The following is a 17,423-nucleotide window of genomic DNA, read 5'->3' on the forward strand; positions in this document are numbered from 1 at the left end:
ATAAAAATTAAAAATTAAAAATAAAAAAATTAAATAAATAAATAAATAAATAAATAAATAAATAAAAACACCCTGTCAGCGTGCAGCTCCCGCACAAGCCTCCCGTTAACCTGAAGCCATTCATCACAGGAACTCTCAAGTCTTGATTGATGGGAGCAGAGCTTCCAGAAATGACATGCAATGGGGGAGTCCTTGTTCCTGGAGAGGTCCGGGGCCCCATCAGCCACAAAACCAAATTAGGGAATTGCTGTTGCTACCTTTGCAGCCCAGTATCAAATGCATTTCAGGTGGGCCCCCTCCAAAGAGGTGTATATCCGAGTGGTTAGGCCAGGCTATGCCATCAGAGGCCTGAAGGGCCCCAGCTTCCCAAGGCCTCCTGAAAAGGTGTGTACTGCCCAGGCGCCTGCTGTGTGGTTCCGGGTAGCCAGGGATCTGGAACAGGAAAAGGGTCTAGAGAGGCTGGGACACAGGAGGGGACTCTTGGGGGACAAGTCGTACGCCTAATAGCAAACCCTAGCCTCCCCAGTGGGGAATAGAGCTCAAGCTTACCTGAATGCCTTGGGGGGTGGGGAGGGGCGGGGCCGGCGGGCGGGCCAGGGAATCCTCAGGTTAAGAGTCATCGGGAGCCCTGGCTGCAGGAGAAGCCTGGAGCCAATCAGGCAGCAAGCTCAGATGTGGACTGTCGCCAACTTGCTTCTGCCCACTCAGAGTGATGGGGGTGAGGGGTTGCTGTGGTGACCGTGCAGACCTCCCCAGGCCTGGACGCCCCCGCCTTCCCAGGTCTGCGGAGGGCATGCGTACTGCGCATGCGGGTGCCGAGCAGCTCGGGATGGCCCGGGATCTGGGACACAGCAAGGGTTGGGAGAGGCCAGGTCACGACAGTAGAATGTCCAGGGACAAGGCTTAATCTACAGAAATGCGCATACTCCCCTTGAAAGCAGAGCTGGAGGATACTGGACTGCACGGCCAAGGGTGGGGAAGGGCAGGCTGGCGGCGGTGGGGGCGGGGGGGGTCCTCTAATAAGAGACACGAGAGCTGTGGTTTTGCAGCAGAAGCCTGGGGTCTCGTCAGGCGGCAAGTCCGAAGGGGATTGATTGACTAGTTAGCCCCTGCTGCCTCAGGGTGACTTCAGGGCGTGGGCCCCCTCCACGCTGAAGACTGGGTTGGTGGTTAGGGCTGAAGGGAGGTGTGTGTGTTAATACTATGCCTGCCGGTCCTGCGCATTTTCTGGAGCAAGGCAGAATATGACCCACCCCGGGACCAGTACTGGGCCAGGACCCAGTTCAGAGGATTGGGGGCACCATGGTTGGCTCTTGGGGGAAAATAAACCTGTCGAAATTCCTTCATTCCTCACTGGCTGTCCGCAGGAGACCTTAGTTCTTTACCAAATGGACCTCTCCACAGGCTGCAAGATTCTCACAAGGTGGCAGCTGGCTCCCCCCAGAGCAAGTGAGCCAAGAGAGTAAAAGAGAGAGACCAAAAGAGAAGCCATAGAGTCTCTTATAACAATCTGAGAAGTGTCATACATCACTTCTGACATATTCTGGAGGTCACATAGACCACCCTGGTTCAGTATGAGAGGCTACATAGCGTGTGAATACCGGGAGGTAAAGATTATTGGGGACCATTTGAGAGGCTGGCCACGGAAAGACTGGATGTCCTTATAATTTAGCTATCTCGAACTTAAGGCCAAGAGGAGTGCAGAGATTTTTGTCTGTTTGATTGATAGATAACAGTATGTCCATGAAAATAATCAATAAACAATCTATAATAGGAATAGAAAAGAGTTTTATTTCAGCCAAATTAAGGACTATAGGCCAGAAGACAGCCTCTCATATAATTCTGAGGAACTGCTCCAGAGAAGCATGGTTTTCAGCACAGTTTTATGTCTTGTCAGAACAAAGAACATTAAACAAGTCTGGGATACATTCCTTCAAGGTTTCAAAAAACAGATCAGCATGTACATGGTGAGTCAGTATGGCCTTGGCACCTGGGAAGGGAGTCTTATCAATGAAGGAATACCAGTATTGGCATCCCAGGAGGAGAGACATTTAATCTTTATTTTTAACATGGACATTCTTTACTTCTGGTCAATGCACCCTTTTCTTTAATAATTAAAGCAGATGTACAATGTATGTTTGATAGGCCACAAATAGGCTGTTGTAGTTAGCATAAAATTCAATTTAACTCATGTATAAGCCAGAATGACTTCCCCATACCTCAGTAAGTAAAAATTTCTTTTATCAAATAACTGGCACATACTACATGCCCAATTAATATTAAAGGAATGAATTAATTTTAATATTAAAGGAAATGTGAACTTCTCTTGCAGCCACAGGCTGATAATATCTGGGCATTGGTTTCCATTTGTTTTCCTTATTATATTTAGTTCGAGATTCAATTGATTGCATATGGCAACTGACCTTAAGACAAGGTGATCTCCCTTTTTTTAGTGGAAAAGAAAATTAGATTGAGAGTAAAACATTTACTAGATAAAATTTACTCCTATGAATATCACACTTTGGTTTGCCTAGTTCTCTAGAATCAGCAATAAGTAGTTATCTTCCAGGGTACCATTTAATTGAGAAAAGTCAAAAAGAGTTCATCACAGGATCTATTCTGAAGCAAAATAGCAAATAAACCAGAAACAGAGTTATAGTATGGCCTGACACCTGAGATGCAGGTAACCAATGCTTCACTGGTAGACTTGGCCACTTCTTCTGACATGTCATAAAGCTCTCAGAGTTACCTCATTTTGAAATTGGACTAGCAGGGCCTTTTGGATGAAGAACTAAGACTGACTCCTTAATGGAGACAAACCATTCAGACTCCTTGAAACCATGATTTTCATCAATATTACTAATTATAATTGATTCAATGATTTGAGTACCTAATTAAAGCCATGTGCTTTTCCTCAATTTTCACCTCTTATTCTTAGAATAGTCATGGGCTGTGTCTACCTCACTCACTTTAATCCCCTTTTACTGAGAACCATACTCATCCAGAAACAGGTCCTATAAGTATGTTGCTACCACATGACTCCACCTTCCTGGTGACAAATGATTGGATGAGGGATGGTCACCTGAACAAAAAGGGCTACTCAGATTCTATTTTTTGTATGTTTGAAATTGGTACTGAAGGGTGGTCACATGATAGGTGAATTATAAAGAGCTATGGATTTGACACCAAAAGCAAATACATTGAAAGCAAAAATAAACAAGTGGGACTACATCAAATTAAAAAGCTTCTACACAGCAAAGGAAACCATCAACAAAACGAAAGACAACCTACCAAATGGGAAAAACTACTTGCAAATCATATATCTGATAAGGGATTAATACTGAAAATATATAAAGAATTCATTAAACTCAATAGCAAAAAACCCACAAACAATTCAACTAAAAGTGGGCAGAGAGGGGCAGGAAGAGACCGGTAGGAGAAGGGCAGCCTCTCCTTTAAGTCCTGTCCAGTCAGGATCCAAAAACGGTCTTGAAGAGACAGAGGGAGAGGTGAAAACAGATTAAGGGAAAAGAAGAAATCCTATGCGAATTCCTCATCTAAAAGCACCCTGAAGATGAAGTCGGTGTCTGCAGGGACCCTGTCCTCCTGGTGCTGGTGAAGCCGTGTGGATGACAGGCTCTTGGTGCTCCAGCCAGGCATCAGGGCTGTGCCTCTGAGGTGGGAGAGCCAAGTTCAGGACGTTGGTCCACCAGAGACCTCCCAGCTCCACGTAATATCAAATGGCGAAAATCTCCCAGAGATCTCCATCTCAACGCCAAGACCCAGCTCCACGCAATGACCAGCAAGCTACAGTGCAGGACACCCTATGCCAAACAACTAGCAAGACAGGAACACACCCCACCCATTAGCAGAAAAGCTGCCTAAAATCATAATAAGGTCACAGACACCCCAAAACACACCACCAGACGTGGACCTGCCCACCAGAAGGACAAGATCCAGCTTCATCCACCAGAACACAGGCACTAGTCCCCTCCACCAGGAAGCCTACACAACCCACTGAACCAACCTTAGCCACTGGGGGCGGACACCAACAACAACAGGAACTATGAACATGCAGCCTGTGAAAAGGAGACCCCAAACACAGTAAGTTAAGCAAAATGAGAAGACAGAGAAACACACAGCAGATGAAGGAGCAAGGTAAAAACCCACCAGACCTAACAAATGAAGAGGAAATAGGCAGTCTACATGAAAAAGAATTCAGAATAATGATAGTAAAGATGATCCAAAATCTTGGAAATAGAATGGAGAAAATACAAGAAACGTTTCACAAGGACCTAGAAGAACTAAAGAGCAAACAAACAATCATGAACAACACAATAAATGAAATTAAAAATTCTCTAGAAGGGATCAATAAGAATAACTGAGGCAGAAGAACGTATAAGTGACCTGGAAGATAAAATAATGGAAATAACTACTGCAGAGCAGAATAAAGAAAAAAGAATGAAAAGAATTGAGGACAGTCTTAGAGACCTCTGGGACAATATTAAACGCACCAACATTCGAATTATAGGGGTCCCAGAAGAAGAAGAGGAAAAGAAAGGGACTGAGAAAATATTTGAAGAGATTATAGTTGAAAACTTCCCTAATATGGGAAAGGAAATAGTTCATCAAGTCCAGGAAGCACAGAGAGTCCCCTACAGGATAAATCCAAGGAGAAACACGCCAACACACATATTAATCAAACTATCAAAAACTAAATACAAAGAAAAAATATTAAAAGCAGCAAGGGAAAAGCAACAAATAACATACAAGGGAATCCCCATAAGGTTAAGAGCTGATCTTTCAGCAGAAACTCTGCAAGCCAGAAGGGAGTTGCAGGACATATTTAAAGTGATGAAAGGGAAAAACCTACAACCAAGATTACTCTACCCAGCAAGGCTCTCATTCAGATTCGACGGAGAAATTAAAACCTTTACAGACAAGCAAAAGCTAAAGGAATTCAGCACCATCAAACCAGCTTTACAACAAATGCTAAAGGAACTTCTCTAGGCAGGGAACACAAGAGAAGGAAAAGACCTACAATAACAAACCCAAAACAATTAAGAAAATGGTAATAGGAACATACATATGGATAATTACCTTAACTGTAAATGGATTAAATGCTCCAACCAAAAGACATAGACTGGCTGAATGGATACAAAAACAAGACCCATATATATGCTATCTACAAGAGACCCACTTCAGACCTAGGGAGACATACAGACTGAAAGTGAGAGGTTGGAAAAAGATATTCCATGCAAATGGAAATCAAAAGAAAGCTGGAGTAGCAATTCTCATATCAGACAAAATAGACTTTAAAATGAAGACTATTACAAGAGACAAAGAAGGACAGTACATAATGATCAAGAGATCAATCCAAGAAGAAGATATAACAATTGTAAATATTTATGCACCCAACATAGGAGCACCTCAATACATAAGGCAAATACTAACAGCCATAAAAGGGGAAATTGACAGTAACACAATAAAAGTGGGGGACTTTAACACCTCACTTACACCAATGGACAGATCATCCAAAATGAAAATAAATAAGGAAACACAAGCTTTAAATGATACATTAAACAAGATGGACTTAATTGATATTTATAGGACATTCCATCCAAAAACAACAGAATACACTTTCTTCTCAAGTGTTCATGGAACATTCTCCAGGATAGATCATATCTTGGGTCACAAATCAAGCCTTGATAAATTTAAGAAAATTGAAATCGTATCAAGTATCTTTTCCGACCACAATGCTATGAGACTAGCTATCAATTACAGGAAAAAAAATCTGTAAAAAATACAAACACATGGAGGCTAAACAATACACTACTTAATAACCAAGAGATCACTGAAGAAATCAAAGAGAAATCAAAAAATACCTAGAAACAAATGACAATGAAAACATGATGACCCAAAACCTATGGGATGCAGCAAAAGCAGTTCTAAGAGGGAAGTTTATAACAATACAATAAGAAACAAGAAACACCTCAAATAAACAACCTAACCTTAAAGCATTTAGAGAAAGAAGAACAAAAAAAAACCCCCAAAGTTAGCAGAAGGAAAGAAATCATAAAGATCAGATCAGAAATAAATGAAAAAGAAATGAAGGAAATGATAGCAAAGATCAATAAAACTAAAAGCTGGTTCTTTGAGAAGATAAACAAAATTGATAAACCGTTAGCAAGACTCATCAAGAAAAAAAGGGAGAAGACTCAAATCAATAGAATTAGAAATGAAAAAGGAGAAGTAACAAGTGACACTGCAGAAATACAGAGAATCATGAGAGATTACTACAAGCAACTATATGCCAATAAAATGGACAACCTGGAAGAAATGGACAAATTCTTAGAAATGCACAACCTTCCAAGCCTGAACCAGGAAGAAGAAATGAACAGACCAATCACAAGCACTGAAATTGAAACTGTGATTAAAAATCTTCCAACAAACAAAAGCCCAGGACCAGATGGCTTCACAGGAGAATTCTATCAAACATTTAGAGAAGAGCCAACACCTATCCTTCTCAAACTCTTCCAAACTATAGCAGAGGGAGGAACACTCCCAAACTGATTCTACGAGGCCATCACCCTGATACCAAAACCAGACAAAGATGTCACAAAGAAAGAAAACTACAGGCCAATATCACAGATGAACATAGATGCACAAATCCTTAACAAAATACTAGCAAACAGAATCCAACAGCACATTAAAAGGATCATACACCATGATCAAGTGGCGTTTATCCCAGGAATGCAAGGATTCTTCAATATACGCAAATCAATCAATGTGATACACCATATTAAAAAACTGAAGGAGAAAAACCATATGATCATCTCAATAGATGCAGAGAAAGCTTTCAACAAAATTCAACACCCATTTATGATAACAACCCTCCAGAATGTAGGCATAGAGGGAACTTACCTCAACAAAATAAAGGCCGTATATGACAAACCCAGAGCCAGCATTGTCCTCAATGCTGAAAAACTGAAACCATTTCCACTAAGATCAGGAACAAGACATGGTTGCCCACTCTCACAACTATTATTCAACATAGTTTTGGAAGTTTTAGCCACAGCAATCAGAGAAGAAAAAGAAATAAAAGGAATCCAAATAGGAAAAGAAGAAGTAAAGCTGTCACTGTTTGCAGAGGACATGATAATATACATAGAGAATCCTAAAGATGCTACCAGAAAACTACTAGAGCTAATCAATGAATTTGGTAAAGTAGCAGGATACAAAATTAATGCACAGAAATCTCTTGCATTCCTATACACTAATGATGAAAAATCTGAAAGTGAAATTAAGGAAACACTCCCATTTACCATTGCAACAAAAAGAATAAAATATCTAGGAATAAACCTACCTAAGGAGACAAAAGACCTGTATGCAGAAAATTACAAGACACTGATGAAAGAAATTAAAGATGATACAAATAGATGGAGAGATATACCATGTTCTTGGACTGGAAGAATCAACATTGTGAAAATGACTCTACTACCCAAAGCAATCTACAGATTCAATGCAATCCCTATCAAACTACCACTGGCATTTTTCACAGAACTAGAACAGAAAATATCACAATTTGTATGGAAACGCAAAAGACCCCGAATAGCCAAAGCAATCTTGAGAAAGAAAAACGGAGCTGGAGGAATCAGACTCCCAGACTTCAAACTATACTACAAAGCTAAAGTAATCAAGACAGTATGGTACTGGCACATAAAACAGAAATATAGATCAATGGAACAGGATAGAAAGCCAGAGATAAACCCATGCACATATGGTCACCTTATTTTTGATAAAAGAGGCAAGAATATACAATGGAGAAAAGACAGCCCTTCAATAAGTGGTGCTGGGAATACTGGACAGCTACATGTAAAAGAATGAAATTAGAACAGTCCCTAACGCCATACACAAAAATAAACTCAAAATGGACTAAAGACCTAAATGTAAGGTCAGACACTATAAAACTCTTAGAGGAAAACATAAGCAGAACACTCTATGACATAAATCACAGCAAGATCCTTTTTGACCCACCTCCTAGAGAAATGGAAATAAAAACAAAAATAAACAAATGGGACCTCATGAAACTTTAAAGCTTTTGCACAGCAAAGGAAACCATAAACAAGACAAAAAGACAGCCCTCAGAATGGGAGAAAATATTTGCAAAAGAAGCAACTGACAAAGGATTAATCTCCAAAATTTACAAGCAGCTCAATATCAAAAAAACAAACAACCCAATCCAAAAATGGGCAGAAGACCTAAATAGACATTTCTCCAAAGAAGATATACAGTTTGCCAACAAACACATGAAAGGATGCTCAACATCACTAATCATTAGAGAAATGCAAATCAAAACTACAATGCGATATCATCTCACACCGATCAGAATGGCCATCATCAAAAAATCTAGAAACAATAAATGCTGGAGAGGGTGTGGAGAAATGGGAACCCTCTTGCACTGTTGGTGGGAATGTAAATTGATACAGCCACTATGGAGAACAGGATGGAGGTTCCTTAAAAAACTACAAATAGAACTACCATACGACCCAGCAATCCCACCACTGGGCATATACCCTGAGAAAACCATAATTCAAAAGGAGTCATGTACCACAATGTTCATTGCAGCTCTATTTACAATAGCCAGGACATGGAAGCAACCTAAGTGTCCATCATCAGATGAATGGATAAAGAAGATGTGGCATATATATACAATGGAATATTACTCAGCCATAAAAAGAAATGAAATGGAGTTATTTGTAGTGAGGTGGATGCACCTAGAGTCTGTCATACAGAGTGAAGTAAGTCAGAAAGAGGAAAACAAATACCATATGCTAACACATATATATGGAATCTAAAAAAAATAAAATGGTCATGAAGAACCTAGGGGCAAGACGGGAATAAACACGCAGACCTACTAGAGAATGGACTTGAGGACATGGGGAGGGGGAAGGGTAAGCTGCGACAAAGTGAAAGAGTGGTAGTGTATATATGGAAATATATACACTACCAAATGTAAAACCGATAGCTAGTGGGAAGCAGCCGCATAGCACAGGGAGATCAGCTCGGTGCTTTGTGACCAGCTAGAAGGGTGGGATAGGGAGGGTGGGAGGGAGGGAGACGCAAGAGGGAAGAGCTATGGGGACATATGTATATGTATAACTGATTCACTTTGTTATAAAGTAGAAACTAACACACCATTGTAAAGCAATTATACTCCAATAAAGATGTTAAAAAAAAAAGTGGGCAGAGAATCTGAATAGATATTTTTGCAAAGAAGACATAGGAAGGCCAACAGATACATGAAAAAGTTCTGAACATAACTAGTCATCAGGGAAATGCAAATCAAAACCACATGCAATGTCATCCCACATCAGTTAGAATGGCTATTTAAAAAAAAGACAAGAAATAACAGGTGTTGGGGAGGAGGTGGAGAAAAGGGAACTCTTGTGCACTGTTGCTGGGAATTTAAGTTAGTGCAGCCACTATGGACAAAAAAGTATGGAGATTCCTGAAAAAACTAAAAATAGAACTACCATATGATCCAGCAATTCCACTCCTGGGTATATACCCAAAGAAAATGAAAACACTAATTCAAAAAGATACATGCACCCCCATGTTCATTGCAACATTATTTACAGTAGTCAAGACATGGAAGCAACCTAAGCGTCCATGGGTGAATGAATGAATGGATAAAGAAAATGTGGCATATATATACACAATGGAATATTGCTTAGCCATTAAAAAAAAGGAAATTTTGCCAGTTGTGACAACCTGGAAGGACCTTAAAGGTATTATGCTAAGTGAACTAAGTCAGACAGAGAAAGACAAATACTGCGTGATCTCACTATGTGGAATCTAAAACAAATAAACAAATACCACCACCACCAACAAGAACCCAAAATCATAGATACAGCAACCAAATTGGCGGTTGCCAGAGGCAGGGAATAGGGGGTGAGCAAAACTGATGAAGGGGGTCAAAAGGTACAAACTTCCAGTTATAAATATTAATATTATTAACATTATTAATATTATATATTTGAAAGTTCCTAAGAGAGTAGGTCTTGAAAGTTCTCATCACAAGAAAAAAAAATTCCTAACTCTGTGTGGTGATGCATGTTAACTAGACTTATTGTGGTGATGTTTTCACGGTATATACAAATATTGAATCATTATGTTCTATACCTGAAACTTATATAATGTTATATGTCAATTATATCTCAATAAAAATAAATAAATAAATACTAAAAAATAAAAGAGCTATGGAGTGGTCATCCTTCTCATGTGTAAGAAAGATGAGGAATGGAGACAGAGTACTGCTTAGTTATTTGCTTGCCAGAGTTGTTCTAGACCTGCTGAAACATCTGCACTTGGGTTCCACGAGATACCTCAGTATCCTTCCAAATATTTCTTTTCTGTTGCATAAATTACTTCAAATTGGATTTGATTCCTGCATCAAACCTGTTTTACACATGGGAACACTGAGAAGTTGAGTAACCTGGGCTACCAGGTTAGAAAGGGGCAGCCGAGCTGAGATCAAACCAGTATCACAGTGACTTTTCAGCTTATAATTTATCCCTTATACCACTGGAAGAAAGTGTTTCCCTTTCTCAGCTGTCTAAGGAGGTCCACACCCCTAAAAGTTAATTGCAGCCATGTGACTTGCTTTGGTGGAAGAAACATAAGCAGAGGTGACATGATTCATTCTTAGTGGAGACATCGATTGCCAGTGCTTAACTATCCACTTCACTTCTGCTTCCGCAGCCCTGAGAGTATCAGTTTGGAGGAAACATAGGATAAAGGAGCATGTGCTACTGAGCCAGCACCTGGAGAACACGGTGGGAAGCCATCTGAACTGATGGTGGACCTCCCATGAGAAGGAAAGAAACTTTTGTTGTTTTAAGCCACTGAGATTTTGGAGTTGTCTGTTTATGCCGGATAACCTATCTTATCCTCATGTATTCAACTAACCACACGTTATTCGCTAGGCCTACTTCTGTCCTTGATTTCATATCAAATCAATTCCAACTTCCCATTCTCTTAGAGTTATTATTTCAGTTTTATATGGCCGCATAGCAAACCACTCCACAACTTAAAATGACATTGTTTCTTATGACTCTGTTGGCTGATCGGTTCATCTGCTACACATAGGGCAGGAGGAGGTCACTTATGTGGCTGCATTTGCTGGGGAGCATGGCTGGGGCTGGAATGCATAAGACGGTCTTTCATCCTTGGGGTCCTCTCTCCACGTGGCCTCACATCATTCAGAAGGCTAACACAAACTTCTTTACAACGTGAAGCTTTCTAAGAGGACAAGTCCCTGGTGCAAGTGTTTATCAAGCATCCAGTTGCACCCCATTTGCTACTATCTCACTGGCCAAAGCAAGTAACATAGCCAAGGCCAGAGTCAACGTAGGTGGAGCTATGTGAGGACGTGAATTCCAGAAGGCATGGTTCTTTGGGGACCTTCAATATAACAGTCTATAACAGCCATTAATTAAGCATTAACAACGAATATTCACAGTTTTAAAAGAGTTTTCACATTTATTATTTCATTTCGTTTAACAGTAACCCTTGAGAAACAAATAAATGCCACCCCTATTTTACAAAGAAAGAGACTGGGGCTCAGAAATTTAGACACCTAAAATCACACGACTAGTAAAAAGCAGAATTGAGACTTGAACTCAGGTCTTTTTACTGCAAAACCTGTGTTTTTCTATATCACAGCTACCTTTGGCCAGCACAACCTGTGTTATCCAGCTATGATTTCCATGTTTGATCTTTACAGTTTTTGAAAATTTGTTGACAAGTAAACGAGAGAATCATTCACTTTTTCCAAATACTTTTTCTAGAGCTTAGATTGTTTATTTATTTATTTTGACGTGTTTGGGGGGAAATGCACCCAACTCTCAAAGACTGCTATGTTGAAACAGAGTTATTAGCAATATTTGCTTATTGCAAAGCAAGCCCCAAGTAAGCCAACATAGCTATTGGGAAGCACACGGCTTATGTCAAACCCTGAAAGGATTTAGACTTCATAATACCCAAAGTTTCTTTTGAGGAACAGAGGGTCCTTTTCTATACCCTCGCCATGTGACGAAGAGTTTCAGCCTAAAACTCCCATGCCCAAGTTCCTTAAGGCATTTATACTACTGTGCAAACGTCAATACTAGTAGCCCACAACTGACGGACAGGACTTATATTACTGGGGTGGAGCTGGGTTGCTGGGCTTATAAATAAAAACTTATATTGAGAAAGAATCCACAATTGTTCTTATGATTGTTTACAATTCCTGGCTGCTGGAGAATAAATCACAAAGAGGTTAAGATCAGATCTGGCTCAGAAGTGCTACCTGTGGTGCTGTTGCCGTGGTAATCAATGACCCAGGAAGAGAGATCCAGGGGAACTATAGCCCCGCTGCCCATCAGGAGCTGGAATCTGCCTTCAGGCCCTTGCTGGATGAGATACTCCACTGAGGAATGCCCTCGGCAATGTCCTGTTGTCTCGTTCCATACTCTCGGCCCCCAGCCTCCAGGTGACACTTTTCATTGGGAACATTGTCTGGTTGGGCCTTTGATCCATTCCCTTCACTTTCCTTGTCACTTTCCTGATACAAAGAAGAATAAGGAAATGTTTAACAGTAAACCCAATACCTCTGATCTCCCCCTCTTGTAGAGACACCCTTATAAGAAGCTTCCCTTTTATGCGATCTCAGGCTTCACACTCGACTACCATCTACGAACTATCTCATGACCTTCTAACTTCACACAAGAGAGGCAAATACGAATAAGCATCATGGGGTGAGGGGCATTAGAAAAAGAAGTCAGTCTGACCATGGGAGCTCAGTGAAACTGCAGTTACATGAATTACCAGGTGGGAAAATACTCCTCTGTAAGGGCCCAAATCAGGAACAACCAACATTCCCATCTCAGGGCTCTTGGTGTCCCCATCAGGAGGTCACATACCTTATTTTGTGTTCTATAGTACTCATTTAACACATACTGGTATTTGGGTTGATTAAGACCAAAGAAGACAGCAAATCTTCCACCAAGGAATTCACATGCTAGAAGAAAGAAAAACGCTTTGGTAAACTGAATTAATAATTAAAGCTTAGACTCAGTGGAGATGCCAAAAGTTTCAACTTGCCCTCAAATGGTCTATTACTATACTTAACTTCAAGGCTGACAAAAGATTTCAATTGCTCCAGACTCTCAAAAAGTCCTAGGACTCAAAGGGAATTTGTTAAATCTTCTGTCTTCACATAGGATTACACGTAAACTACCCTTTCCAGGTGAATATATCAGGGGAGATTTTCAAAATACTTAATAACAGGTCCTGAGCAATCAGAACAGATGTTGCCCACCCCCATGCGTATCATCTGATCATCAGCTGTGAGTATGTTGCAAAGTATACCCAAAATTAAATCCAACGTTACTGAGACCCATGTCAGAAATTCTTCCATGCGTCAAAACAAACTCCTTCCTAGCAGCAGTTTAAGGCCTTTCTTGTCTGCCTTCAGTCACAGTATCAAGGTGGCCTGCAGCCTCAGGGATTGTTAGAGTTAGGGATAAAGGTTTAGCATGAATAATGAGGGGTTTCCAAAAATGTCTCTCCTAGAGATGTTCTCCTGTAAAAGTATAGGACTTCTGATGTGCCTCCCCCCGTTATAGGACTTTCTGATTCCCGTGATTCATTCCACTTCTGAAGAAACTGCTCATACAGTGCATCAAAATGATGCTCTCTATTCTTTTTTAATGTGCTTTATCCTTTCAAAAATACTCTAGCTCTGTAATCTGTTTGTTTGCCACAGTGCCTAGTACATGTGCATAAGAGAAGTTTCTAAAACATTAGAATAAATCTCAGGAAATTTTCCTGTTTATGACCTACTAGAATCTTACATGGAAAAAATTAATTACCAGTGTCGTCTGGGTTCCAGCTCTAACCAAAGTCTCTGTGTAAAGATCAGACTGTTAGCGTATTTATGCCTTCACTACAATCTGGAAGCCCCAGGCAGAAGACCTTTCAGGCTACAGTTTCATTTGGAACCCTGAAGGCAGATTGATTCCCTGTGTGTCCTGCCCGTCATCTGAAGTCAAAGCCCAACATAGAAATCACTGTAGTCCCTGTTCTCGTTCACACTCTCATATTGCTGTACTGGGTTTTGCTTCTTTTACCTGATCTAATCTCTAAGGCTCCCTCCCTCCAAAACATTTCACCTCTTCAAACAGTCTTGCCCTAACTAAAGCATAGAAGTCTCTGGAAGGCAGCATTTCTTCTGCCAACATAGTTTGGTTGAGGTAAGGTCAGTATTCACCTGGGTCTCTAAAGTAACTTCCAAATTACAAACCTTCCACCTTGATCAAAAAGCACTTAGGGCTCATACCATCTGACTAAATAATCTCCCTTATCATTACTTCTAATGTGATTTAAAGACCCCCTGGTCACTTTCGTGGTCCCCAAGCTGGCCTTGGCCAGACATACTTTCATAGCATTCTTAAGATGTCTCCTCTGTACGTCACCATTCCTGAGTATCCCAGTCTGTAGTCCCTACACTCCTCCTGCCATGGAAGCTGTAACAACAAATTATCATCATAGGCATGTTTACCGGCCTATATTACCCGTTGAATGTTAAGGCCCTTGAAAGCAAAGACTGTCATTTGTCTTTGTGTCCCAGGGTCCTGCTCAGTGCTGAGCATACATGAGCACTCAATAAATGTTTATTGAATGAATGAACGAAGATCAATTCCTAAGAGCTATATTTTATATTTTCTCAGATTCTTAAAGTTGTTTCCCCCCATCACATACACAAGCATATGCAAGTTAGAAGGAAATGAGTAATTAGATGTTGGCAATTGTGATTTTTAGAAAATTGGTGAAAGTCAAACAAAATAAGATTTAGTATTTTGTCTCTTGTAAATAGCCACTTAGGCCATTCATTATGCCCTTGGGAGGGATCAATAAAATGCTGTTTATAATAGAGTGATTATGAAAAGGGAACTTGGAACTGTGTCAGGTAACAATAGTTGAAAAAAGAAAAAACTTGGAAGTTTATTCAGGTGAAGAATCACCTCAGGGAGGACTGACTATTGTCTTCAAATATTTGAAATTCTATGAAAGAGGAATCTGGACTGGTGTGGTCTGGCCTTTAAAAAGACAACTAGGATCACTGGGAAGAACTTTAAAAGAAGATAGAATAGAAGATAGAATTTACTAAAAAGAGTTGAGAAAAGATGGCAGGGTCTGCCTGAAGATGTGAGGTTCTATGCCTTCAGGAATGTTCAAGCGTAGATGTGGAAGCGACCAGTTCTTCAGAATACCATGGAGTGGATTAAACCACTGGAAGTCCCATCTAACTCTGAGGGTCTGTAAGTCTATATTTAAGGCAGAAAAAAATAACCTTAGCAGTACTTACTAGAAAATGAGGTCCTTGCTATTCGCCCTGCCCAAAACCATAGGTAGGACCCCCATGAAAGTTTAGACTGAAAAAAAAAGAGAAACCAAATCAGCGTAAATTAATAACAGGAGTGGTGACTGCAGAGTCTGCAGTGTAGACGTTTCAAAATGCTTCGTAATAGGTTCCATTTTCTCTCATAGATGAGAAACCTAAGATTATCAAAATTATACGTTGATTGTACTTGGCTGTAGAAAGCAAACCAAGGAGAGCAAGGAATTAGCTTAAAACTGTGTTTTCCACAAATCTCATCTGCCTTAATCTCTCATTCACTCAGCCCCCATGTTCACTAATAATGATATTCTAAGCTTACAGGATCAAGTGTTGAATTTGTTCTCTGTTCCTCTTTTTCTTCCTCTTCTTCTGTGCTATATTCTTCCATGATGTCACCATCAACAAAATGGATAACTCTTTTGGGAGTCCTCCTCTTGGAAGGTCTACCCTTCTCTAGTTCTAACTGCTGGAAACTGTCTTTTTCCATAAGGAAAAAAACTGGTAAATGAAAAACAGGGCGCCTTAAGACAATTTGCCCAGGACAGTGTTTATATAGCAGAGACGTGTCTAATTATTTTCAATGGATTGTAAAGACAGAGAGTTCAGAGGTAATCGCAGCTGTGATCTCATCAGTTCTTCAAATCCAAGAGAGGACAGTTCAGTTCTGTACCAAAACAGAAACGATTCCATTAGTAGTGAAAATGTGAACTTTGGGTCTTCAAACAAAATTGTCAACAGGGTTCCTTTATCCCTTATTAATTGCAAAAGCTGCCTGTGGAAATTCCTCAATCATTCTGATAAATACTGAGGAGCATTATAAGTAGTGGTAAAGAGTACAGGCTTTGCACAGACAGGTGAAAATATTTGCCAAGTATATGTCTGATAAGGGACTTATTTTCAGAATATATAAAACATAACTGCAATTTATAAAATATAAACAACTCAATTAAAATAAGGGCAAAGAATTTGAATAGACACTTTCCCAAAAATTTACAGATGCCAAATAAACTTGGGAGAAGTGCTCAATGTCATTAGTCTTTAGAGAAATGCAAATAGAAACCATATGCGATATCACAACATAGTCACTAGGAGAAAATTAAAAAGACTAACAATATTAAATGTTGAGGGGTAAGTGAAGCAACTAGAACTCTCGTAGACTGCTTGCCAGTGGGACTGCAACTAGTATGGACACTTTGGAAAACAGTTTGGCAGTTTCTTAGAAGTCAAACATATACTTACCATATAATCTTGTAATTCCATGTCCAGATATTTTCCCAAGAGAAATGAAGATATATATCCATCTAAAGGTTTGTATGTGAACATTCATAGCAGCTGTATTTGTAAGAGCTCCAAACTGAAAACAATCCAAATATCCATTAACTGGTAAAAGATAAACAAAATGTGGTATATCTATTCAACGGAATACTGCTCCGCAATTAAAAGTAACGGACAACTAATATTTGCAATACCCTGAAGGAATCTCAAAAGCATTATGCTAAGTAAAAGAAGCCAGACACTGTATGATTCTACTTATGTGAAATTTTAGAAAAGGCAAAATTACAGTGGTAGAAAACAGATCGGTGTTTGCTAGGGGTGAGAGGCTGTGGGAGGAGATTAACGACAAACGGGCAAAGGGAACTTTCTGGGGTGATGGAATTGTTCTAATAGATAGTATGATTGTAGTAGTGGTTCCTCGACTGTGTATACATTTGTCAAAACGAATCAAAATCTAGCCTTAATTTTATTTAAGTTAAATCTTAATAAAGCTGACGAGCTTGGAGCCAGACTGCCTAGGTTCAAAACCCTGTTACTTAATATTCCAGCATCTTGGTTTCTTCATCTATAAAATAAGAATAATATAATTTGAAAATGTGTGTGAATATAGTACCGACCTTGTAAAATTAAGGAGTAAATGAGTAAAGACACATAAAGGACTCAGAACAATTCTTAGCAAACAGTAAGTATTTAATAAAAGCTA

General features: G+C 39.8%; 1 protein-coding gene across 1 annotated transcript; it reads right to left on the minus strand.

The window, feature by feature from the left end:
• Positions 1 to 655: 655 nt before the first annotated feature.
• FAM177B (family with sequence similarity 177 member B) lies at positions 656 to 15,932 on the minus strand. Its single transcript, XM_068537655.1, has 6 exons — positions 15,765 to 15,932; positions 15,413 to 15,479; positions 12,966 to 13,063; positions 12,469 to 12,607; positions 4,028 to 4,079; positions 656 to 1,016 (listed from the first exon to the last, which is right to left on the minus strand). Exons 1-6 carry the CDS (start codon positions 15,930 to 15,932, stop codon positions 656 to 658), a joined length of 885 nt encoding a protein of 294 aa, XP_068393756.1.
• Between the last annotated feature and the right edge of the window lie 1,491 nt (positions 15,933 to 17,423).

The sequence above is a fragment of the Eschrichtius robustus genome, chromosome 3 (assembly GCF_028021215.1).
Source record: "Eschrichtius robustus isolate mEscRob2 chromosome 3, mEscRob2.pri, whole genome shotgun sequence".
NCBI classification, from domain to species: domain Eukaryota; kingdom Metazoa; phylum Chordata; class Mammalia; order Artiodactyla; family Eschrichtiidae; genus Eschrichtius; species Eschrichtius robustus.